General features: G+C 34.6%; 1 protein-coding gene across 4 annotated transcripts in view; it reads right to left on the minus strand.

Annotated features, from left to right (window-relative positions):
• SLIT2 (slit guidance ligand 2) overlaps nucleotides 1-26,521 on the minus strand; it is a 244,645-nt gene that overhangs the window by 60,914 nt on the left and 157,210 nt on the right. For 3 of the 4 annotated variants that reach the window (XM_090139614.1, XM_090139612.1, XM_090139615.1), the window contains exons 7-15: nucleotides 23,396-23,467; nucleotides 20,682-20,845; nucleotides 18,383-18,521; nucleotides 5,377-5,448; nucleotides 4,656-4,727; nucleotides 4,067-4,138; nucleotides 2,114-2,257; nucleotides 1,823-1,986; nucleotides 1,071-1,094 (exon numbers count right to left, since the gene is read on the minus strand). In XM_090139614.1, the coding sequence (XP_089995740.1) occupies nucleotides 1,071-1,094; nucleotides 1,823-1,986; nucleotides 2,114-2,257; nucleotides 4,067-4,138; nucleotides 4,656-4,727; nucleotides 5,377-5,448; nucleotides 18,383-18,521; nucleotides 20,682-20,845; nucleotides 23,396-23,467 (923 nt within the window). The remainder of the gene's footprint in view (nucleotides 1-1,070; nucleotides 1,095-1,822; nucleotides 1,987-2,113; nucleotides 2,258-4,066; nucleotides 4,139-4,655; nucleotides 4,728-5,376; nucleotides 5,449-18,382; nucleotides 18,522-20,681; nucleotides 20,846-23,395; nucleotides 23,468-26,521) is intronic. The other variant, XM_090139613.1, reaches the window with a different exon arrangement.

A 26,521-nucleotide genomic window follows, 5' to 3' on the forward strand; every position in this document is an offset into this window, starting at 1 on the left:
ATCACCTAGCATTAGGAGAAAAGCTAGCACACCAGCTTAAAAGATAAAGACCAATCAATAAATCAGTATTTCAGACACTGCAGAATGACAATACATCTGTAATACTTGAAAGAACAAGTGCACTGGTGTCATAATCAATTATTGTGGGTATTTTTCTGGATATTATGCTATGGCAGAAAACCCTGCTTGCATATAACTTACTGTAATTTATCAATAGATTCATTATTTTTTTTTGTTTATTTTGCCAAACAATTATTTGTAATCTGTTAGGAAAATAATGCAAGTGCATCATTGCTTTTTTCTATTAAGAAATCAGTGCACACACCTGACAAACAAGGTAAAATAAATATAGAAACATATTTCAAAGAGCTAGGGCCATCATCAGTGAGTCTTCCCGGAAAATATCATAGACTCATTGCAGCTGAAAGCAGTGTGTAAATTACTGTTTCAACCCAAGTCGAAAGTCATGTTTTCTTTAAGGGAAAGCATTTCTGATTCACAGTATGTGTGTGACCACAGAATGCTTTTAATGAATGTCAGCTTTCTTTTCCAAGCATTCCATTGTGATTTGGCAAACACGAGGAGGGTGAGCAAGCAGTAGCTGAAGACAGTGTAAAGCATGAAAGCAAGGCAAGAAAACATTCATTTGTAAAGTCTGTTTTAAGTTGTACTAGCTCTTTGACAGAAGTAGGTTTTCCTGTGTTTAAAAGCAGCTCAGAAGCTACATTTTAAAAACAGTAGTAGCAGAAAAGGAAAGGTAGATGACAAACAAAGGCATCAATTGAAATATCAGCTAGCAGGTGCAGCCTTCTACATAATATAAGTAAAGGTATTTTGGTAGGTCGTGTGCAAATTTGTGAGACAAAAACGTAAATGGAGCTGCATGCTAAGCTCTTATCCAGAAAACAGAGCTACTAGTAATCTACAAAGAAAACTATGTCTAGCTACAGGAATTCACTATTGTTAATAGACATGCATCAATCTCCTAAAAGCTATAACAAACTTTGCTTTTTTGGGGAAAAGGGGAGAGTATCTGCAGTTAGTCAATCTTACTGCAGAGCCAAACCTACCTGGAATGAAATACTGTTCTTTAGCTAAATAAAGAGAAAAAAAAAAATAGAAGATGCACCTGAATGTCAGCAAGCAAAGAATGAGTTTTATTAGAGTAAGTATGGACTAAAGTTAACTTAGTGAAAAAATGTGTATTCACAACAAGAGGTGATAAACAACAAAGTGTGAATAGTCATAACTGTATCCGAAACATGGATAACAAACAGTTCTCATCTGGTATTTGCACTTGAGACTGAATAAACTGTAGAATGTGAAATGCACCTGGAACAGCTGGATACCATATGACAAAAGTTAAGGATTTAGAGAAACGTAAGTAGGAAATGGAATAAGATTAGAAAAAGAAAACAGTAAATTTCAGTCTGAGGTAAGCTCCCTTGTATAAAAGGAATATGTTGTATTTCCATATTTAGCTAGAAATTTTTAGATCTTTCATGTACTCCAGAGCCTTGTGGAAATTCTACAAAATGATTTATGTCAGTGATACTTGTAGCAAATAACTTCAGCATTTCATTCTGAAGTATTATATATTGCATTTCTTTTGTTAGATTTAATGCTACTCAGAAAGAGTGCCAAGCATGTTAACTGTAGTAATGTTCCAATCGTCTATGACTTCCACGACTTCAGCTGAAGAACTAGAAAAGATTCTGCAACATTTAATAATTCTGTAGAGAGCCAGCTGCCTTCATTAGAACTTCTGTAACCACTGTTTTTGCCAATAAAAGAAAAACAGCAGCTGAACTAAGAAAATTACCTGAGCAGCGGAATTTCTTGCTTTTGATCTGGCCGATCCTTTTGTTTGCCAGACGGCGGGGGCTGGTGCAGCGGGCACCACTGGTCTCAATGGGGTTTGTATGAAGATAATCCGCCAGCCACTTCAGATGGCAGTCACAGATAAATGGGTTCTGAGCCAAATGCCTTTCATGAAGAAAAAAAGATAATTTCACACATTATTTCCCTTTAGTCTCAGCAGTTTCTGATATTTTTAGTGCACTGTAGAATAAGAAGTCATACCAAAGATGATCATAAATAAATGCATACGTACAAGGTCTGAATTGCACGTAGAGGTGAAAAGGTGCCTTTTGCAATGGTCTGAAGTTTGTTGTCATACAAAGATAGGAGATTCAAGTTGTGCAGATCTTGAAAAGCATCAACTCGCAGGCAGTTGATCTTGTTGGCATTTAATAATCTGTTTAATGAAAGACAATCATAAAATCAAAATAATTTGTTCAGTGTCACTGCAACTTCAATGTTTTTCACATGTAAAACTTTGTATTCATTTTGAAATCACTACAAGCAATTTATGACCAAATACTAATTGATAGTTATATAAGGCATTTCAGCAAAATGCAAAACCTTACTTAGGTGCTCTGAAATTATGTCAAAATATCTGCACCCTTGGGTGAGTTTAGTCAGCTAAAATCACATTCCTTGTGTGTTGGTAGAACTTATGCATGCGGTGCTTTTCTGTGCAAAGAAACAAGCTTAAAAAAATCAAGTATCTACAAGGAAAACTAGTTTCTTTTGCCAAATAAACAAACAAACAAAAAGGAACTGAACACTGTGTTCATTAGCTGGAAGAGATGTGCAGTGGCACTTTTAATTATATGTTACTAATCAGCATGCTGCCGCATTAACAGAGTTGTAGTAAAAACTGGTTGGCATGGAACATATCCAAATCTGTCTGGAACCTTCTTCCTCTCCTTCTACAAAGGGAACCTTTTCTTCCCTGTATTCCCCTGACTTCTAAAGCTAAAATAAACAAGACAATCTAAACCAACTCCCTCATGCTTTCAAAACTAAAATAATTTTGTCATTCAACTAGTTGCATTTTTCTAAAGAAATATATGTATTTTTTCTCCTATTGATGCAATGGTGGATTTGAAAACCAATGCTTTGATAAACAATTTTACCACAGAAGTAGAAATGTACTTAGATTGAAAAGTATTGTCTATGCAGAATATATCAAATTATGGATGTTTTCTTAATAGACAATAAACATAATTTTAGAAATTTCTCTTTTTTTTTTCTTCCAAAATCTGAAATAAGTTTTCTTAAATAAATTCTCTTTAAAGGATATCAAAATCCCATTACAATACTACTTAGTGACTAAAATCAAAATATAGAACCCTAGATTGTGCTAAAACTTGAATTTCCTTCGCCATTTTCAAAGAGATTTTAATAATAGACATTTAGCCAATCACTAACTATGCAATCGAGAGAGTAAATGCTTTCAGTTTAGTGGGAAGAAGCCATTTTGACAAGGCAGTGATTCTGGGACAATATTTTCCAAAAGCACTACCACTGTTTCATGGCCTATTTCACAATTCTCTCTCATATAGTACAACTACTGCACAGCCTTTTCTGCTGGATCTTGACAATATTTGATAAACATATCACCATGACATTCCTCTGTACTCCCAATATTAAAACCAAACAGAAATGGTTTATAAGATTACACATGGGAGTTTCTGAACTGTTAAAAGAAACAGCAGCTGGAGTTCATGGAGTCAAAGAATTGCACATTAAAAAATCTTAGAAAATAATAAAAACCATCAATGGAAGCCTGCAATTCTGTTATTACATGAGTATAACTACAAACAAAACTGTGGAGTGTATCCACTACATACTACCTCTAAATAAAAGTACCAAAATGTTTCTACTATGTTTCCCATGCAACTTTATGCACACTGTTGAGTACTTCCAGCTCAGCACAGTATAGTATATTATGGATATCATCATAAATTCTATAGAAGGTAACAGTTTCATTTTACTCACTTCAGACTGAGACATTAACTGAGATATGATCACATTTGTGGATGAATGGCAAGCTGACCTACAACAGTCTTGACACCTCTGGCTTTAAGATAATTTGTTTTTATTAAAGTCTGATCTTACACAGAGGATTTTCTTCCAGTTTTTCTCTAGGCACATATCTCTTATCAATTTTTCCCTTCTGGGTAACCCCAACATAGAGTAAATATTAAAAAATACTCACAGCAATTGCAGAGAAAAGAGTCCTTCAAATAGGCCTTTTGGAAGTTCTGTAATTTTATTGCCATAGAGGACACTGTATCAGAAAATAAAAAAGCAAACAAAGCTGATATCATGAAAGTCATATACTGTGTGATTCTGAATGTAAAAGTAATATAATATTTCAACTTTCCTGAAGGAAACTTAACAGCAGTGACTTGATACTTGCTCCTCTGAGGTGACATGATCATGTATTTTCCCAACAGGTGTGTCACCCAAGAAACTTTCAAAAGAACCAGCATGGCACTGTGCATAGACTTACCAAGGAAACTCAGTGAGTGAATTGCTCTTTTTAAGACCAACCAACTGGGGAATAAAAGAAATCTTTCAATGCCTTTAACTGTTTACCATGAGAATATTTATAAGAAAGCCTACATTTTATAATGTCCAGCTGTGATGCAATATTCTATTATAGCTCTAACATTCTGAAATTACTTTTATAGCTTTCAGCGTTGATTGAATCTATACTAAATTCTGCAAAGCCAAAAATTCAGAATAACTTTACTATAGGAATATGAGAAATTAGCTTCTGTGTTTACATGTCAGATACCTACAGTGAATTGAGAGAACGTAAGCCCTGGAAAGCATCTGGAGCCGCTTCAGAGATCTGGTTATTGCTCAGGTCACTGAAATAAATGAAAGTTGATACAGTTAATCTAAGCTATTTTCAAAAAAGCAAAGACTAAAATAATTAGAATTAGGGGTGGAATGAGAAAAATTAGAATAACTTGTGTGAGACACTGCCAAAGAATTTGAAAATAAAACCACTAAAACAAAATGAATGGCTAAAAATAGATCTTTTAAATGGTTAAAAAAATGAAGACTAACAGAATTATTTTTCCTAAAAATACAATAAGTACCTTTTGTACAGAATTATATATGGTCCTGTAGCCAGATCAGACAGAACCTCAAGGATATTCAAAAATAAGAGTGGCATATCCTCATTATTTTTTTTTCTTATGTTCACTGTACTAACATGTCGCTTTTATGCAAAACCATAATAAATAATTTCAATAACACTTTGTAAAAACAATTATTATTAGTCCGACAAAGAGAATATATGGTCTTTGTAACCAGACTGCCATATCTGTTAATCTTTCAGCAGTCAAATTTCCTCACATGCTCACATGCTGATGGAAGTTCCTCTGTATGACACTGAACTGCTTTTTATTTACATATTTATATATACACATATATATAAGTACAATAAGTATATGTGTATATATATGTGTGTGTGTATATATGTAATTTAAATCTAAAATACTGGGTACTTACATTCTTCGAAGCTTTTTATAGGGTGAGAAAGCTCCAGGAGGTATGACTTTGATTGAATTTTGTTCTAACCGTCTGCAAAACAATAGCATGAGCATAAAAATAAAAATAAAATAAAAAAACCAAGCCAAAAAACAACTTAAAGCTATAACAAACTAGAAGGGATTGACTTCAACATAAGAAAAGTAGTCTGGTTTTGCTTTCCTTTCTACTAAAACTTTTAACTTGACATACAAGGTCATTTAATTTCAGTATTCGTTAAAAAAAGGTAATCAGTTCTTGTCTGTTCTTTCATCCTATAGAGTGTAATGTTATGATTTAAAGACCAACCTTCTTCTTGTATATAAAGAAAATTTATTTCCAGTTGTATATTTATAAAATTTAAGCTGGAAGTGTCATTAAAATATTCGAATTTGAGTTAGTATTAATTTTCTCCAAATTTATGATTCATACACAGCAATTTTATAGAAAGTTTATTTAGAAAATTCTAAAGATTTCTGTAAGTTAATCGTTCAAACATGTAAACCTTAATAAAGCAGAGAGGAATGTTCCTACAGAACAAACAACATATGTTGCTGCCTGCAATAAGGCAAATGCCATATTTTTAAACATACACACGTGATTTTTTTAGATACAGAATATAAAACATTTTAAGTTATAATATTAGAATTACACAGCTATACTTCTAATTTCTTTATACAGTTTTTCACATCTAAAATTGTAGTTTATGTTACTGAATATATTTGCTTTAAATGAATAAAACTCTGACTCAAACTTGCCATACTGCAAATACGAACTGGCTGATAGAAGCTGTCTTCCAAGAATTTTTAAATGTAGAGATCTATGCCCATAGAAAATCTGCAGACCCATTATTCATTTACCAACAAGTCAAAATAGGTTCAGCAATAAACACGTTTAAAATAGAATCTACATCTCCACATGACACTATTTAATTACTATGGCTGCACAAATGAATTATATTGTGTAGAGCTGAAAGAATGAAAGTATGTATTCTAGAATGTACAATGTTATATAAACATATATATTACACCTCTCTAGTAAAATTTCCCTCTTTTATACACAGATATCAACTCCACACCTGTAACGATGGCACCAAAAATCTATGAATCATAATGTGTAGAATTTAGCGCGCTATTTGAAAATATTCAGAAATCAATGTAGAATTTAAGGACAAAATGCCTTTATTAGACTGGTTGCAGGAACACTACCCTATTCTACCCCCCCCTTTTATCCTAGTTCCGTTAACTCCTCTTTCTCACTTTTGCTCCAATATAGAGATGTGTGAGGTTTCATTCAGATGGAGATATTCATATATGTAATACTCAAAATTTCTTAAATTTGTTCATGCCTTTCCTTAGCAGCATTTGTTCTTGACTGGCATATAAAGAAGCCAAGAAAAAGAAAGCCTCAAAAAAAGAAAAAACCAACCTTCCTGACACACAGAAAATCTCACTTCATCAGCACTGTTTAAGACAGAGGTCATTATTTTATAAAGTCCTTAAGTAGGAAAATGTTGCCACCTTGCTACGGTTTTCAGGTACATTTTAAACACCACAGGGAATCCCACGGTATGAGACTGTTAACTTTTTCCATAAACAGGATATTCTTTCACATGCTTTCCTCGCCTTGGCTGAGTCTTTTGGATCTAGGAAGCACATTTTGCGTCAGACCAGCAGTACTGATGAGGCTGGAAAGGGACAAGGTCACTCTTTCCCAGTACCCTTGAGTAGATGTAGAAAGCAAACATCTGAATAAGTAAAAATTGCTTGAGTTAAAGGTCAACTCAAACTCAGCCAAAGCCAAGTGTTTTCTATTCTTATGCTTCATTTTTTGGCTGAGTTTCCTCAGAAAACACAGCTTATGCATGCCTTTCATCTAGACCATTTTCTGCTCACAGGGCTAGGTCAAAGAGAGGTAAAAGCTTCAGATAATAAATGTATAAATCCTTCCTTAAATTAGTAGTGGGAGGGAGCTGAGAAACCAAAGTAACCCAGCCATGAAGGGAAGGGCAGCTATCCATCCATTCCTCTTACACACACTATTTGGCAGTCGCTGACTGCACAAATGCTGGTGCATGCACAGCAGACATTTGTCAGGTGTGCAGCCTGGAAAAGCTGCCAAAGAATCACAGCATGGGGAAATGTGTAGGGTAGGCAACCTACACATTGGGTGATGGAAAGGGGACGGTAAAAAGGGAGAGAATTTGGTCATATTACAGAGGATGACTGGAACTGGTGATGAGAGAGATAACAGAGAAAAGAATGCCTTTGTATAGGAAAATCATACTGCAGTAGCAGTGTTCCCATACCAGTCTGTCTCAGGCCTCATATATAAATGCTGTTTACTAGCTCATGATGAAGAGACTTATGAGCTACTGCTAGAGGACTTCTGTCCGCTTGCACCTATCCTTAAACATAAAATGCTCTTATTTAACTAGACATGATATGGCATGAAACTTGAGAAAGATAAAAGTCCAGGGTTACAAAAAGTATTTTCCAATTTACTCTTCTAACTTACCAATATATTAGTTCTATAAACTGAAGTAAACTTGCAGGATATATGAATGCCATTTGTTATGACAAGATGGAATAGCAGACTACAGCTGTCCAATTGGTCCACAAATTATATGGGTCCCAAACCAGTCCTACTGCAGTACATTTCTGAAAGCCAGCTTTCTAGTAGTTCTAATTAAGGGAACTACCAATTCACTGGTGTGTATGTAAAATGAACTCCATGTCAACCTTACCTAAGATTTCCCTTTAGTGAAAAAGCAACAGTCTAACAGACAGACTGCATAGTACCAGGATAAATTTACAAGCTCTTCTGGATAAAGGATTTGTTATAGTAGGATCATCTAAGTACGTCTTTTATTAACTCATGCCAAAGTGTATGCAATAAAAGACATCACATTTTAGAAAATGAGATTAGTATAAGAAAGAAAAAATAGGATTATCTAAATACAGAAGAATCTTTTATACCCTGCTTTGTCTGTAAAGAGAGTAAATCAAATTCACATTTTCAAGCTTTGTTATCCTCTAATCTGCTTTATCTTTGTAGAATCAGCTGAATTTCATAGAGTGCAAATTTGCATCCACCACTCCAGAAGAAAATCTAATTAGCTACATTCTAGGGTCACAAAGCACAGATAAAATAATATCTAAAGGAGATTTGCATTCTACTGATAAAACTCATAGTAATTAAAAACTCCCCTTAATTCCTCATATTAAGTAAAAAAATTTTAATTCTGGAATAGAATGGGATGTAGTTATCTATTACTGAAAAAAATAGCTATTAAGTGCTCAGAAATGACATGGTCAGAAGTACCATTATTAGACAAGAACAAAAAGCTAATATCTGTATTTTTCCATGGAACTTGTATTAAATTTTGTGCATAATATCTCCTTTCAAAGTAATTCCTGAAGTCTTTTTTTTTTTCTTTTTTTTTTCTTTTTTTACTAAATGATCATCTATGTACCACAAACAGTACCTTGGTGGTTTCTTTTTCAAAGGCCACAGTCAATTTTAGTAGCATATTAAATAAGATAAGATAATGGAGGAAGACAGTTAAGTACATGCTTCATCAAAGCATGCATTGCCTCATGTATAAGAAGTACTCTACTCTGCCCATAGCCACACAAAATGCTAATTAATGCTCTTAGTATTAAGTCTCTTGCTCCTTTTATTGCTTCACTTCAAAGAAATCCTACATCAATACGTAAGTGTTTTAGTGTCTTTTAACACTGCCAAACTAGCTGAAACTGTTGAAACCTTTGTTGAATGCTATTCCCTAACCTCCCCTATTTACGAAAAGTACTGTGAATGTTTCTTTTTCTAAGCCTTTCCCATGGCTTATCCCTGCAGGTACTGTAATATACAACCACGTAGTATTTTAAGAAGCAAAGGTGCTTCTGCAGTTCAAACCCAATCAAATCAAATCAAATCAAATCAGGTCCCCAGCAAGTAGACAGAATCTTTCCACCTGGTCCCCAGAGCCTTCTGACACATAAATCCTTTGATGGTTTCCAAGAGGATGCTGTCCTCTGCTAGGAGTCCATAGGACACCATTATTGATAACTACTTCTGCACTGAGGGAGACAGACAACATTGTTATTTATACTGACACTTTCAAACCAGCGTATTTTCCCATATAAGAAGTCATTTCTATGAAAGACTTCTGCTCTTGGAAAGAAGATGGGCTAGGAATGAATGATACCCAGTTCCCTTCAAAATTATTTGTATTTTATATTATACACATGGGTACAATATCTTAAGCCTGCTCAGTAAGGAAAGGCACAATAATTATGCTGCACAGAGATATGCTGCATCCAAATGCATTAAGCAGTGTTGACAATGGGTTAGCAATAAATGTTAAAAAAAAGTATTTAGTAATGATGAAACCACTGCCTTTAGAAAACATGAATTTGAATATGGAGCAGTAGATTAACCATATATTTTATTATCAAGTAATCAGGACATAAACTCTTAAGTAAATTAAGTAAATTTGTTCAAGTTAGTAGTTTTAGCTTTCAGTGATCTCAACTCTTAATTTCAACACCTTAATTTCAGCATCTACAAAAAACATGCAAGAAACTTGTCAAGAAAGTCCAAAACAATTTTTACTACAGAGACGGAAGTGTAAACTGTGCAATGAGTCTGATGTATTGCACAGATGCTGATTATACATGGTAATAAAATTGACAGCTCTTCTTTGCATTTTCCCCATCTGCTTTTAAAGTAAATGGCAAAAACAGCTGTCAGAAAACAGAAAATTTCAGTGATGGGATTCAGTGCAGCTTCTGAATCTGAAGAGCTGCAGTAAGCAGCCAGCACATCTCTCACCATATTTAACATCTGCCAGATTTGTGATGATCTTTTTTGTTTGTTTTGTTTGTTTTTCAAATAAGGAAGAAGTATTGGTCTCCCTTTTCTGTAAGAATTTGGAGACTATTAGACAAAGTACCTTTTTCCCCCCTCTTTTCTCAACAATTGCACCTTCAGAGTGCTTATATCCAGTAAACGCCTCTTCTAACTATAGCAGCAAAAGAATTTGGTTGAAATCTGTGATATCATCCATATCTAGCAAAACAAAAGATGTATTTGGAATGACTACATTACTTGCATTTCAGAATTTCAGTCTCTAATTCTGTGAATTAATAAATCTCGTTGACATTTTCTTAAATATTTGCATATAAAAAATTACTGTCAATGTTGCCTAAAGCTTGCCAAAATGCTAACATCCAGACTAATTGTTCTATCAAATATTCCCTCAGGGAATTGACTGTAAATGACAGATGTCTCTGTAGTCTGCGTAAAAACAAAAAAGTAACAATGATTGCTATACTAAAGCTATTAAATAATTCTTCACATTTAAAAGCAAGTCCCAAATCTGCATTTGCTAACTTCTTCATCACAGAAAAGGCAACTCATGGTCTGGACCCTGCGGCACCATTAATGATGGTAGGCTTTACATTTTTTAATTGTTACAGATTCAGGTTGTAGGCAAAATGGACTTCTTCAAGAATTATTTGCTTAGTACTTTGGCATCTGTCAGAGTGTGCCTCTGGTGCAATTAGCCCAAGTCACCTAGAGTCAATTTAAAGTCTTTCTAATTAGCCTATTTTTGATGAGAGCAGTTGCACCAGAAAAATTACATGAGCTCTTTGGAGCAATGGTTAAGTTCACAAAAACAAATGTAATCCTGCTATGCTCTTCGCTCAACATGAGTGATAACATCTTAACCTGTTGTCACAGAGCAGATATACTGGCAGGGGAATCCCCATTACTGGGTAACACTACCATAAATGTGCACCATGAATTTATCACGAAGTTTAAATAAAGTATTTTCACTAGGAATACTTTCCACAGATTTTTGTTGCTTACTAGACCTTGCATTTAGCAACAGTTAGCAACATTTCATTGAAGGTGAAATACAACACGGTAAAAAGTTCATTAGACTTGATCTTGAAAGTCTTTTCCAACCTTTACAGTAACTTCAGTAACTTCACATATATTACTGCTGAGGAAAAGCCATACGTAAAAATGACTAACAACACCTCTGGAATGTGGCACAGCTGTCAGAGATCTATGAGGGTTTTTCTGGAATAGCTAGATGTGCCTTCTGCAGCAGGATTGGCTGTCAATTTAGCAAAACAATCTATTTTTTTTCCAAAGTCAAAATATCTTAGGTTTTCCATGAGGAATATTAAGGTATCAATCCCAAACACTTAGTTAATTCAGTTAAATCTGTGTTGGCCAATCAAATGAACATTAAGGTAAAGAAGGCAAGTACCTCAGCAGATTCCTATACTCAATTTTAACTTGTTTCACATTCAATACTTTGCCTTTCAGAGAATGCATCTTCTGTGATTCACATGCAATTACTGTGCATATATATGCATATGTCATATGAAAGATGCTACAATTTCAGCAAATTTCTTCATTTTTTATAAAGCAAACACTGTTTGCTTTTATACACTGCAATGGGAATAAATACTAGTTTTGCTAACTGAAAAGACAAATGTTCTAGTTTCAAACTAGAAAGCACAAACAAATGCAGACATTGAAAAACAATCTCAAACGTAACTTCTCATAACTACTTGCATCCTAAGCCTTCTGAAGATGCTGGGTTTGGTCTCATTTTTGTCAGGTTACTGTAAATAGCTGAATCATATTTTTAGCTGCTAAAAACAGAGAAAGTTGCTTTATCTTCAGTGTTTCAGAGTTTTTCGCCTATGTGTTCTTTGAACTTTTTCAGTAAAAAAATTCCTAAGGCCTTTCCAAGTGTCTTTTCTCTATAAAAGGACATTCTCAGAAGTATCTTTGCATCTCAGTATAAGAGCCTCGTTGGTGATTTATTGAAGACTGTACTGTCCCCTTTTAGCTAAGGACGGATTTTAAAAAACAACAGAAATGGTGAAACTGTATACATGCCAAACTTGGCTTGGACAAGATTCATAAATACTGCTCCCAGTTCTCAAATAAAATTCTGAATTTACACAAAGAATTTCCCCAGCAGGTCCAGAGTAACCAAGTCATTCTTTACCCTATCTTGGTTATAACTGCCAACTGCATTTCTGTCAGTCCTCATTTCCAAAAGCTTTCCTTTCCCCTCCTCCTTCCTTTTCGCCTTTTGTCCTCCTTCTCCTTTAATGTAATTTAAGTGCTTCTGTGAGAACCAATCTTAGGAGCTGTTAATTCTGCTTAATATCACCGGGCTCGCAAAAAGTAGTTGACTACTTGATGTACTACACAACATTTAATCAACAGATATTTGAATAAAAATGAATAAGAGAATAAGAGAGAAGAAGATGGAAATATGAAGACAAATAGTAGAAACCAGGAAGATAAGACTGAGGGGACAAATTAGAAGAATATCAAAGGAAATGTAAATAAAGTTTTCATGAAACAACCATAACATTTCTGGTTTTGGCATTCAAATATGAAAAAGCTCCACTCACAAGAAAAAGCAGCTTTATCTTTATGAGTATGGTCATAAAGAACTCTGTGACTTTTCACTATGCTAAGTTATAAAGGTGAAGTGCTAAAGTTCCTGACTCCTATATGGTTTTTCATTTAATGTACTGTATATTTTGTAAATTTATAGTGTCTTTTCTGCCCCTTCCAAAGATTAAAATTATTTCCACAACTGTTGCATACTTAACAGCGCCAGTCCCACAGACACCTTCCCCTTCCAAGCCAGCTTTCCTCATCCCCAAATCACCAGTGTAGTAGCTGTTATCTTTCTATTAAAAACAAGCAAAATGAATTAAGTCCTTCCTTTGATCACTTAAATGGTGTTAACAAAATTGAACAAAATCAACTTATTTCCATATCTGATTGCTTAAATAGTCATTAATATAAAGCAGTGGTCATTAAAGAAGGTCATTTTTTCCTTCCCAGTAAAATCATCACCCTCACAAGCACTTATTGCAAATGTATTTATTTTCTTTTGCTCATAATACTACAGAGAGGAATGAGATTTTAGAACCATTTTGGCTGCTAGTTCAAGCCATAGAGAAAATCAGACAAAAATAAGAAGAGCATTTTCACAAGGTAGCCTAGTTCATTAATGGCTTTTTGGCCTCTCCTTTTGAAATAAAAACCACTCTCACGCCATTCTGAGAAAAAGCACCAGTATGTTTAATAAAATTGCTGCTGGGTTTCTGATAGTCTGTTTGAACATGTGCCAAAAAGTCTCAATTTGAAGGAATCCAGAATTATTTCTGCAGTCTGTTTGAAGAATTTGCACATGGAAGGTGAATTCTAAAATGCAACCAAGTGATAAGAGATTAATGGTGCTGAGAAACTAAAATGTGGAAGCAATGTCTGCACAGAGGTTGATAAATGCTATCACTGTTAGAAAGGCAATACTTTCTCAAACCAATTAAAGTAATAGCTTTGTACCTTAAGAATGACCCAGAATGTCTTTAATATATGAGCTTCATGACAAAAGAGGAAGGTGCTAAGTACATTAGTCCACTGGACTTTAGTTGAGCTCACAGACCAAATGACAATGAAAGAGCATTCCATACAAATCTCTGGAAACAGGAAGTGGTTTAAACAATAAATCTAAACCAAGTCATATTATGACTTCTTATATTGGAGAGAAACTCTTTATCAGGGATGTAGTGATAGGACAAAGGGCAATGGCTTTACACTGAAGGAAGGTAGATTCAGATTAGATAAAAGGAGGAATTCTTTACTATGAGTGCGATGGGGCACTAGAAAAGTTTGCCCAGAGAAACTGTGGTTGCCCCATCCCTGATCAGGCTTGATGGAGCCTTGGGCAATCTGATCTAGTGGGAGGTGTCCCTTGCATGACGCAGGGAGCTGGTACTTTCCAACTCAAACCATTCCAGGATTCTATGATGTTTCTAATGGATACTGTGTCATGATTTGCTTAAGACCACGGGAAAAAGCATAAGAGAGGCATACTCAATAACAAAAACTCGAAGACTAGTAATATCTAATACGTGTAAGTGAATAGCTACTATCTCATGTTTTTTTTAGTTGAAAAAATGTTTACATAAGACATATTAAAAACCAAAAGTTTGAAGGCTATTAATATATAATATATATTGACAATGTTTTTAGTTTCATAATGCTTACAAATACAGACAGTAAAATAATAGAAGCATGGGAAATATTCCCAAATTATTTCCTGCAGGTCACTCATGAACTGAAACCTTTAAAGATGGCCTAGAGAGGTTACTTGTCATTTCTGTACTTTCTCTAGAATTACTACAAGCACTAAAACTGGAGGAGTCTTGGTTCTCAAGTGACCGTATCTTAGTTATAATATACAAATGTGAAATGTTTCTTAAGTAATATGATATTGATTAGACTTACCCTGAAAAGCGTAGGTATTCTTATTTTTAGCAGTGAGTTTATTTAGATAATAAATAGAAGAATTAATTTTGCAGAATAGATGTACAAACAGAATAGTATTAAGCCAATAAAGATTAAAAGTTGCATTCACTGAGATACTGAATTCTTAATTTTCCCCTGAAGTTTATCACACCAAAAGGGAGAAAAAGGGGACCATCAGAGGTTTATTCTCCTTCCATTCTCCCTGGCAGCTACTTGGAGATAAGCAGTCCTGCTCTTGACAGCATCTTCCCAAGAGGCACTGTGCAGGGAATGCACTGCCTGCTAACTGACTTCGCGCAATGAGAATTGTTACTATTAGCTCTAATTTTTGTAAAAACTGAGAATCCAGACAGAACGATACAAAACACTTTCCCCAGCACCAATGGGTGAAGTCAAGTACGAGTCTGAAACAGTGTTTTGTAATTGGCTTTGCCTCCTTCTGCTGCGACCATCACAGAATACTTGCTCGTTTGTAAACCACTTAACTCCCACTGTAAACTCCTTTTCCTCAGAAGTTTAGGCTGTTACACTAAACTCAGAGACAGAAATCAGAGCAGAGCAGAGTGGAGCAAGCTGCTATCTCTCATGGTCTCTTTGTACATGCTACAGAGGCAGTAGCCATCAGCAGAGCAGATAACACCTCATGTCTTAAAATGTCATCCCAAAACAATTGTCCATTAGAATGATCAAGACAACGCAAAGTCATGGCATCAGTATTATGTTCATCAGTATAAGGTATTAAACACAAAGCCTTTCCTCTTACTTTTCTTCAAAGAGATGACACACAGTTTTGACATGCAAAATTATACTCAATCCAAACTGCAAATATTCAGTACTTAAGTTATTCAATATTCCATTTAAAGCATGTTTGGCACACTATGTGAATTTATATAATTTATCAACTCTCTGAAAAAATAAAAAGAAGATGATGTAAAATATGTTTGTAAGCCATCATGTTGGCTGAAGCATGGCGTGAAATGCTGGTAACACTGGGTTCTGCAGATACTGCCCATAAACAGATGATGACAATTACAGTTAAAGAGGAGAGAAAGTTGTCCAGACTAAAGAAATTTAAAAGTACTACAGAATTTTCAAATGTGAAGAAACACCAGAAGACAAGTTGAAAATGCAGAAGATTGAAAAGCATGAAAAGAAAACTGAAAAGATCGCAGAATATCAGGCCCATGTAAAATAGAACTATAATGCCAATTTTCCTATGTTGTGCACAGAAACCTGGTGATGATGGTACTATCACCAAATAAATAATAATTTGGCTGTTAAAGACTGTACATCCTTCAGAAAACAACAGGGAACCAGCTTGCTTCTGTTTTCCTCTCTCCCTGACTGAGAAGCTCCTGCCAAAGCATGTGCTTTAAATTGTAATTAAGATGATGAAGTCTTGTGTGTGGGAACTATTTAAAGGTGGTGGAAGTACAGTGCTCACCATGTCCTTCAGGGTTTGCTTGTGCCCTGTGTTCAGGAGCTCCTAAGTATTCTCAATGATACTGTGACAGCATGATCTCATCCATTCAAATGGTTATTGTCAGATTCCATTTGGGCATAAATAAAACAATTTCATATAAAAATAACTGAAAAAAGTATTATTTTATGAGATACAGACATTCTTTCTTATTAAATCATAAAAGACTGCTATAGCAACAATTGCAGAATATTTCTTCAAAAAATGAAAGTTTTAAAAACTATTTTATAATAGTCTGAGATAGAAATATCAGAATCTTTCCTATAGTTAAGATAACATGTTAGTGGAGTCTTAAGTTGAAGCTAGTTAGTAGAGACTTTCACAGACCGGCTTTAGAATGGAATTCAGTGTTCATAAATGTAATAGAGATGGAATAATAAAATTACATCTGTAAACATCTTGTTTCTGACAAAACTGCAACAGCTAAGAAAAAAAGACCTAGGACTCTTCATGGAAAATGCAATGGAGAACATGGTGCAATTTTGATTGGCAGTTAAGGAAAGACAGCATTACAATGCAGAAGGTAAATGAAAGGAAACTAAACTGGCTCTATATAGATATTTCACTGTCATTTGGAATATTTTATTTGACTCTGGTCAGTGCAGGTAAAAAAGTTAGAAAACAAGGAGTTTGGAGGAAAAGGAGATAAATTAAGAAAAGGAAGGTTTTGGTATTCAGAAAGATAGAAAAGACTTGGTACTTCTAGATGAGAGAAAAGAGGAATGAGGGTGAAATAGAAAATAGAAGGTGGCAGGACAAATTATGAACCTTAATGCATTTTGCCTTCCTTCACAAAGTAAAAGAAAATTAACATCATTTTGAACAACTCTATTTAAAGCTAGAAGCCTTGAATTAACTCCCCCCCACCCCCAACAATGGATTACTTTAAAATAACATGTTGATTAAGAAAATAGTAGGATTTAAAGTAAATCACGTGTTTCAAAGGAAAAAAAAAATCTATTTTTTTTTGGAAGATATATAAATTGTCAAATTTCACAAGTTTTATCATATAAAAGCAACCAGTGGCATACAATACTTATTTGTCAAAATCTCAACTGGTCTTTAACCTATCGACAAGAAAGCACCAAAGATCAAGTGTTCTCATCAAATAGTCACAATGTCTTTTTAATTTTTCCACTGAGTTTATTCCTGCTTTTCAAAGGTCTTTATGTCCCTTATTTTTCATCTTTCTTTTCCTGTACATTTCTCTCCTTACTTTCCACTCAACTGGAAGCGCAGTTGGTAAGCACAGCCAACTACTAGCTAGCAGCAGAAATACAGAGGGGAGTGTTTGAGACATGTACCCTACTTACTTCCTGCAATATTTTCCCTTGTGCACATAAATATACATATGCAAGTAGGAAAGGTCAGCATACAAGTTATTAAATAATGAAGACAGTCTTTGCAGGGTGAAAAGTAGAAGACATGTTTGTTTAGTATGACTGAACTTGGTCAGGTACGGTCAGCCAGGTCAGTCTTAACAGCAGTAATAATGAGCTGACAAACGTGATTATGGGAAGCCTGCAGGCCCTATTGCACTTTTGCTCTAACTCTGCTTGATTGGGATGCAGTTGCATATTTTTTTGCTGCTGTTGTTTATGCCATGTCACACAACCTTATCAGCATGTTTGCTTCCATTCATGAATTTACGGTATTAACACAGGTTGCAGTCAACCACCATAGTTTTGCCTTCTGTGCATGTTATTTTAGCAATACTTGTTATTACAAAGGATAAAAATTGCTGTATTTTGTTGCAAAGGTATGCTCCTTGAATAGTGAGTCTGTTGAAGAAGGTGACATTGAGCAACACTGAAGACAAAGGGGCTTACAGTCTGCAGTAAGAAGCTATTTAATTTCAAAAAAGTAAATATTCATGAATTATTTTAAAACCAACTCAAAATGCAGTTTCAGCTATAGGTTGTGAGTAATACATGCAGAACTAACTCATAAGAGAATATATGGGTCTTAAATATTTTCATATATGTGTATATTCCTTTTATTTCTGAATTTGAATGTGCACTCCAAAATTCTTACTGTATTATAAAGTATGAATTTATACAAACAACAACAATGAATACATAAGACAAACTGTTTTCTGCATATTCATTGAAAGAATGAAAAAAAAGTAATATTACATACATTTCAGTAATGGTTTCTGGAAGATTTGTTGGAATTTCAGTAAGGCCTTTCCCACGACAATCCACAATGTTGTTACTACAGGTGCACGCAGCAGGACAATGCAAGACACTGCAGGATGGAGCCATAAATGATTGGTGACCTGCAGAAGAAAAGACTTTCTTCTAAAACTGCACAGAACAGTAGTCCTCAAGAGTAAAATACCATGTTTTACGCTTCCCTGAAAAACATTTTTGCCCATCAATACTTTGAAATTACATTAATTTAAATTCCTAATTAATAGCAACGTGACAAAATGAGACCACTGTTTTAGATCCTTCATAAGTTCTCAATTTCTTCAGCAACTCATATGCAAAATTGTATAAAGTGTATTCTTATTTCTTTTGTGTTTTTAAAAATCAAGTATTGATTTATGAGGTTTTTAAAAGTTTTGTATATGTTGGCAGTAATGAATTTTGACAATGGAAGCACTGACGCTCTTCTGATAGTTATGTTCTGTCCTGCAAATACTCATTAGCATTATTCGTCACTGTATGTATCAGTTACAGAATATTTTGGAGTTATGGCTTTCCATCCAAACACACAGAGATACAAAAAAAGCTTTGACCTCACAGCTCCTGCTCTCACTTTCTGTGTTACTTCAGGGGACTTCTTATTCTCTTAAGTTAGCACTTTCTGACTACTCAGCTGGCTAATTTGCATGATATCTTTCATATCTCCACATATTCCTTTTACTTCTGAATTTGAAAAATTCAAATAAACAGATCGCACATTTTATAATAGTAAGTAAAACACTCATTATTCAATTAATTTAATGATACTTTATGATTGTTTTGTAATTATATAAAAGGCACAAAAACATGAGAAAGGCATGAAGACTTTTTTTTCCCTTTCCTTTTTATTAAGGTAAAAGTGCTAGGGACTGTTTTAAATTCCCATGAAACAAAAAGAAGAGACTTCTGTGCTATGAAACGACAACTTTGTCTCAGATCTCCCTCACTAAACTTAATGCCATATATTAAGATAGAAAGGGTCCACTGATAATGTAAGTAAGGTCACTTTGAAGTTGCAGCCAGTGCTGTTCCTAGTTACAGCTTCAAATAACAACTCAAATATTAAAATTACTTCACTGAAAAGTTAGTCCTGTGAGATAGTAGTTCACAATATAATAACTTGATTTCACATTAATGTATGTGTTACAAAAGTACAAACAGCTGCCAAAAAGAATAAATCCATGTTATTCCTTTTTATACTAACAAAGAGAAAATACTTCATCTGCATTTATTAAACAAAAATTGAGTGATCCAGGGATAAAACGTGGCTATACTCCCTCCTCAAAATCAGCATTATAATGATCAAGTTATAAAACTATATAATTTACAAATAAGATATGTGATGTGTTCTTGCTAGAAGACCTGTTATGAACACATAAATGCAGAAGTAATGGTTAGAGTATGTCTAACATCTGCCATGCTAGAGTGACAGCACCTTACACTGCAATGTTAGAACCTGCTCAGTAATGACAGATTTTGCTGTGCAAAAAAACTGTATTCAGAAAACAGATCCGTGTAAATTTTGGCATGATTGGCAATAGAGATTTGGGCATTCTCAGGAAAACAACTAGCAGAAACACCTGTGCTGAACCACAGAAAGACTGACAGTTATTTCCCAGTTGTTTTTCAATACTTTGAGGGAAACTAAAACAGTAGTTCAAGTTTACAGAAAATTTGCAATCTGAGCTAAAAAATATTTGTATAAAAATATTTGTATAAAAAAGATAAAACTTGCCTTCTTCCTCATCTTGGAGACAAGAATAAAGGAAAAAATACCAAACAGACAAAATGTGATTAGTAATGAACTATTAGCCATTTCATCATTTCATATCAGAAAGCAACCTAATGCATTAAAGCATAGCAATAGCATTCAGAAGTTTATTTGGAATTTCAAAATACTTTTTCAACTGAAACAGAAAAGAAGCAGAGAAACATAGCAAAAAAAAAGAAAAATAACAATCCATAGAGCTTAAAAAAGTTCATATCAACAACCCAAATCCTTATTATGAAAGGCCTTGTTTTATCTGGTGCACCTTTTTATCTCATTTCCCATCACTTCCCCATAATTCACAGTTACGAAGGCTATATATTCTATGCCACATTCACAAAAAATTTGTAATGACAGAAGCAGCACCACAGAAGATACAAATTACTGATAAAAATGATTAGCTTCATTAAAATAATAGTAATAATAATAAAAAATCATGCAAACGTTATCAACATGTGAGGAGGCAAAGCGCTGCCCTTACCACTGCAGACGAACTCCCGCTTCTGGACCTCAGCCACATTGTGGCCCCGCAGGTGTGCCGGGCCCATGCACTGAGTGTACAGGCCTACACGGGGCCGCTGCCGCAGCCAGTCTGACAGCCAGGCCAGGTGGCAGTCGCAGTAGAGGTTGTTGGAGTGCAGGCGACTGCGTGAGAAGATGGACACCCAGGTTTAAATTGGGGAGAACAAATCGAAAAGTAACCTGTCCCTCCTCTTCCCACCTCCAGCAAGCAAACCAGTTTATTAATAAAGATCTTTTGCTGAAAGTCTGGGAGTTAAATGCTTATAAGAAAAACTATATAAGCAGCAAAATGAACTTTTATTTGTGGTCTAGATCATTACAAAAATAGATGAAGGCTTCTTAAGAAATTAAACTAAACGAAAGAAGTAAATACGCAAGAGCTTGACATCTGCCAGGGAAGTCTTTAGTACAGATCTGCTTAAATGGTGACTAGACAAAAATGTCTCAAGTGATATAAAACTACAGTGTCCTACAGTGATAACATGCTGTCAAAAAGGAAGAGTGAATAAACCATTTGGTTTCTAATTAGATACATCTGGAAGTCTCACCATTATTAGTCTCTATAGAAACAGCCTGCAAAATCTGTCTAACAGGTCATGTTCATTTTCTACTGAACAAGGCAGAGTAATAACTCAATATAAAACACCTTTTTTCACATCTTTGTTGACTTCCTTTCTTTTTGTTTAATCATAGAAAGGGGACTTAGCTGTTTTTGGCTCCTAGAGGCGTAGAGGCTAAGCAATGTCTGAAATTGAAAGCAATGCTAAAGCAAGCTATGAAATTAAGGAAGTTGCCTCTTTAGTGGCAGGGTTTGATGCAAGACCATTGCTCCTTGCCAAGTGGCAAAAAGCACTTTTCCATTGATAAAATGTCACACAAATGCATTCACTGAATTAGGTTAATTACTTTTTTCTGGCTCTTACTTTTCCCTGCCTCTTGCATTTTTCTCGAACTACAGAAAAGTACGTCAACAGTTATACATCAAATCCCTACTCAGATCCATCCGTAACAGAATAATGTAATTTTGGTCCTTTTTAGTTGGTGTGCTGCTCACTAAATAACTGGAAAGGAAGTAAAAGAAAACCAGAATTTAAACAAGAAGTCTAGCTAATCCATGAAAAGACTGTAAAGGAACAGAGTTATGTGACAGACCAACAAAACCAAAATATTTTAATTCACTGGTTGCTTTTTTTTTCATGAATGATTAGAAATTAAAGGCAGTGCATTTTTCTGTACTGATTCTTGTCTGAGTGCTTTGCAAACACAGCTCACAATACAGCGTACTCATTCAGTACAACCTGTGGCCAGCTGTAGGCAAGAAAACCATTGCAAATCAGAACTAATGCTGCTGAAATTTATACGGTTATACAAGCATATTCTTATGGGATGTTATAGCTATAATCTAGGATTCCGTGTGCCTGTTTTCTTTTGCTTAGAAAATGATTTTTTAAAAAGTGAAATATCCACAAAAGAAGTTTAAGTTTTAAAAAAATTTGCTAATTTGATTCACTGTAATCTGCGCTTCAGAATACAAGCTGGATTTCAAAGTCTGAAAGAGGAACAGATGGATATTAATGTTTTCAGGTCCCAGACACAAGAGAATGAAATGGAATGAAATTCTATTCTCAAAATATAACTGAGGCCACCAAAAGCCAATGCTCAGCACAATTCAAGAGCTCTTGTATTTGTCCATGTAAGAGTAGCTATAATTCGGTTATGAAATCAACAGAACTACTCATCTGAATTATGTTATTTCAGTTACAAATGCTAACTCAAGTGACTAGCCCCACTGACTTTATTTCCACTTCACTGGAAAGCCTGTTTGAAAGTATCTCAGGACTAAACTTTGACAGAGTCTAGCTTTGTTGCTTAACACCATGTACATTTATTGTTAGCTGAATATAAACAGAACAAATAACCCCAAATTGTATCTCTTGCACACAGTCTTTTCACTGTTTTGTTTTAGAAGCTTCAAGTGTTCGTCTGTGAAAGTCATAACCTCTAAAAATGGGGACCTTATTGTAAATGCTGACACAACTTTAATTATAATAGCACTACCGGATGATGCTATAATTTTATGTTACAAAGAATGTTGAAAAGCCAGTTTAGTTTAATTAGGTCTGCTAGCAGTACAGTAATAAAAGCATAAAGATTTCCCATTTATCACATCTGACAGCCAATCAAAGATTCTTCCATGTTGCTAAATGAAATGTGACCCATTCAATAGCTCAAAGTAAAACAAATTTTTGACTTTCAAAAAACATCAATTTATTTCGCTATGCAGCCGTAACATATAGAAGAGAATCCCTTCTGTCTCCATCTTTTCTACGGAAACTTTTCTGTGATCAAACAGTGCACTATGAAACATCCAGTTAGGAAAAGACCATGAAAACATTTCCATCATCCTATCCTGAAGAAACAGAATGAAAACGCTACAACTGCCTCTCTATCTCCTGAGCCACAAGAATTAGCTTTGGGGTTTCACCTTTCAGAATTATCTGCCACACACACTTCACACTTAGAAATCTCAATATTACTGTTTTGACAGAGCTTATACCTTCCATGCATGTGTAACTATTTACAGACCACTGGCAGAAGTTGGTTGAGGGAAAATGGTATACTGAACATACTGGGTTCATAACAATGGCAGTCAGTTTCCATGGGACTACTTACAAAGTTCTGAGTTTGGGCATATGATTGAAACTTGCGACGGACAGTCGAGTGATGTTATTGTTGTTGAGAGTACTGCAAAATTAAGAAGGATATTAACATGTTACCATTATTTATGTCATATTGACTGCACTTTTTTTTCAAAGGCATAGTAAACGAAGAGAACTCTGCTCTGCTTTTAGGAATGGCTATGAGGAAAACAAATCCTAACATTTGACTCCATATTCAATTCCCTGCTAAAACACAGTGGTTTAACCATCCCATTAATAATCATAAGTAATCAGAGGCCTCAATAACCTATGATTAACTCAAAGAGAGGACTGAAACAGAGCTTCCACTAATACTGAGAACATCTATGGCATTAAAGCTAAGACTGTCATCCTGTGTAAGGAAAAATAGTTTCAGAGTATTTCTGGAGAAAAGTCCTGGGTTTTAGGGCAGCAGTTTCTTTTTCTAGCTTCTGAGAGCCCATACTTTTTGACAGAGGATGCAAGTTAAAGACCTGCCTATTCTTTTTCCCAAGAATCTTCTGAAGTAAACTGCGGTCAGTTCTTGTATGGAACAGTGCTGCTGCAGATGATCCAGGGCAGCATGAACAATAGGTGACCTTCTGCTATACAGTGCAAGGAGGTAGGCATCTTAATGCTCTAGCAAATAATTTATGTTTTGGACAAAATGCCTGGGACCTGAGACAGAAACTAGGAATAAATCTCAGCCAATTATTGGCTAGCACAGAACCATCATGCACAGGAAGTGTAGTCTGTAAAGATGATGAAACTTTATGAATGATCCTGCAGCTAACTGTTGTCTTTAGACTGCAAATAAAATGTGAACAAGCTTGACTTGAGTACAAGGAAATAAGTGCCAGAATTTACAGTTTCTACTTAGAGATTACTCACTTGACTACAACAGAGAATGTGCTCTGCATTTTTAAACACAATTATGACACTAATACTAAATAATTCCCACTGTCCTTTTGAAGCAGTAAGGTTTTACTTTCTTTCTTTACATTTTTAAACCACAAGGTGTAATTTGTGTGTATTTTGAGTAAAGAACTCTGTGATCCTGAAACAGAGAAAGGTAAATTCATAGCACCCTTGGTCAGGCTACATTAGCCAAACAATTTCTGTGCTTACTCATTCCAAATCCTATATGGTTTCTTCACTGTGCATAAGACATCTCCCCTGTGTGCCCTCAGGGCTACATAAGCAAAAAGATTAATCAATAGAAATAAAAAATTGGGGAGATCATTATTTTTTATGAAAATGGAATAATAATAAGCAAAAAAAATTCCAATTGTATGCCTTAATGAATAAATGACAGCCAGCAGACTTTTGCAGGATTTTCTTAATGTTGACATGCTAAATGACAGTTCTCATCACTGTCTTCATGCATGACTTCTTTCAAGGTTTTAAAAATCCTCTCTTTCAATGAAGGGAATGAAGGTAAGTATATATTTCCATAGCTGTCAGCTGTTTAAAGAACATCTAGAAGTTTTTAATTTTAAATTTCATATGTTTCATGTTTGACTTCATACAATCAAAGAATGACTTGGGCTGGAAGGGATCTTAGTAATCACCTATTTCTAAACCCTCTTCTATCAGGAGTAGATGCATGAACACATACGGAATTAAGTCATTTTTATAACTGTTGTGATCCAAAATGCTGAATTTCATAGCAAAGCTATAATCAAAGCAAAACCAGAAGAGCTCAGTCAATACTTTTACCTAAAACTGTTACATGCTATTGCAAAGAGTATGATGATAGAAACATATTTCTTGAATATGGCAGCAAGTTACATTACATTATATTTTCTTGTAGTCACAGTTTCCCCAGTGTAACTGATTTTCTTTTAGGAAAAGAAAACTGAAAAACAAAATTTCACATAAATCTGCTAGTGAATTAACAAGTTGAGAGGATTATATCTGTACCTGCTTTCACACTTCAGAATTGTCTCAATTTAGATGAATTTTGTATCATTAACATTAATAGTCTCTAGGATTCTTCAATTATTTAACTGATATGTAAGTCATGTTACCTTGGTAAATGTTTCAAATTGTGACTAAATGGGGTTTCAGACCATGTAAATTTAAAAATTATTTAAAAGCTTCATCATATAATTTGAAGTCGTATAAAAATTCTGTGCTTAGAATAATCAACTTCAAATGAAAACAAAACATGTAGTCTTATACAGTACACTGCATTTATACAATGGTGTGATTTACACAGTTTTCATTACTTAAGCTATATTGGAAAAGAAGTCGCATTAGATACATACTTTTCAGTATTGCTCAAAATATCTCAAAAAATATTTTCTCAACTGCTGTTGCTTATCACACATAATTTGAGATAGATTTTATACTGAATAATGGTAGCAGTCAGTAAATTTGAAAAGTTCTAACAACCTATTTTTCAGTAGACGATTTCTCTAACAGTTTTGTTCCCTTTTGCATTAATCGAAATCAGTGTGAAATTTTTACCACCTCCTTCAACTGGCATGGATGACCTTTTCAGACTACTAAAACATGCAAGCATTAAAGACTGTATGCTAGTAATGCTAGTATTAATATATACATACATCTAACATTTCTATATGTAAAAGAAGGCTCATATTAAAAAACATGATAACCAGACTAAGCCATCACTAGAAAATTCTTCTATGTATATGAGTACCAAAGATAAAAACTTCCCAGAACATCAGGTTTACCTATAGAAAACCAACAATTTATCAGATTTACAATTAGACTCCATATTGAACCTACAGTATGTTTCACATGGATTTGTACCAGAAAGTTAACAACAGTTTTGTTATGCTAAGATTATACTGTTAAAAAAAAAAAAAAAGGCAATTATTGCTTGTTATATGAAACTTTCCTGCCAGCAGCTCCTACATTCTTAGTTGCATGGATATACAGACATTATCTGTTGAAAAGCTTTTTTACTTCAGAAACCTAGAAGAAAATAACCAACCTTCCTCCCACCCCATAGAGTGTGATTTACCAAGCTTAATTCAGACTAACATGCAGTAACCCACTGATATGCAGTCTTTCACTTCCTTTAATGCCAAAAAAAAAAAAAAAAAAAAAAAAAAGTGACATTTTCACTGACAGAAAATATTTCAGGAATGTG

This window comes from Phasianus colchicus, chromosome 4 (assembly GCF_987193195.1).
Source record: "Phasianus colchicus chromosome 4, bPhaCol1.hap1.1, whole genome shotgun sequence".
In the NCBI taxonomy this organism is placed as follows: Eukaryota; Metazoa; Chordata; class Aves; order Galliformes; family Phasianidae; genus Phasianus; species Phasianus colchicus.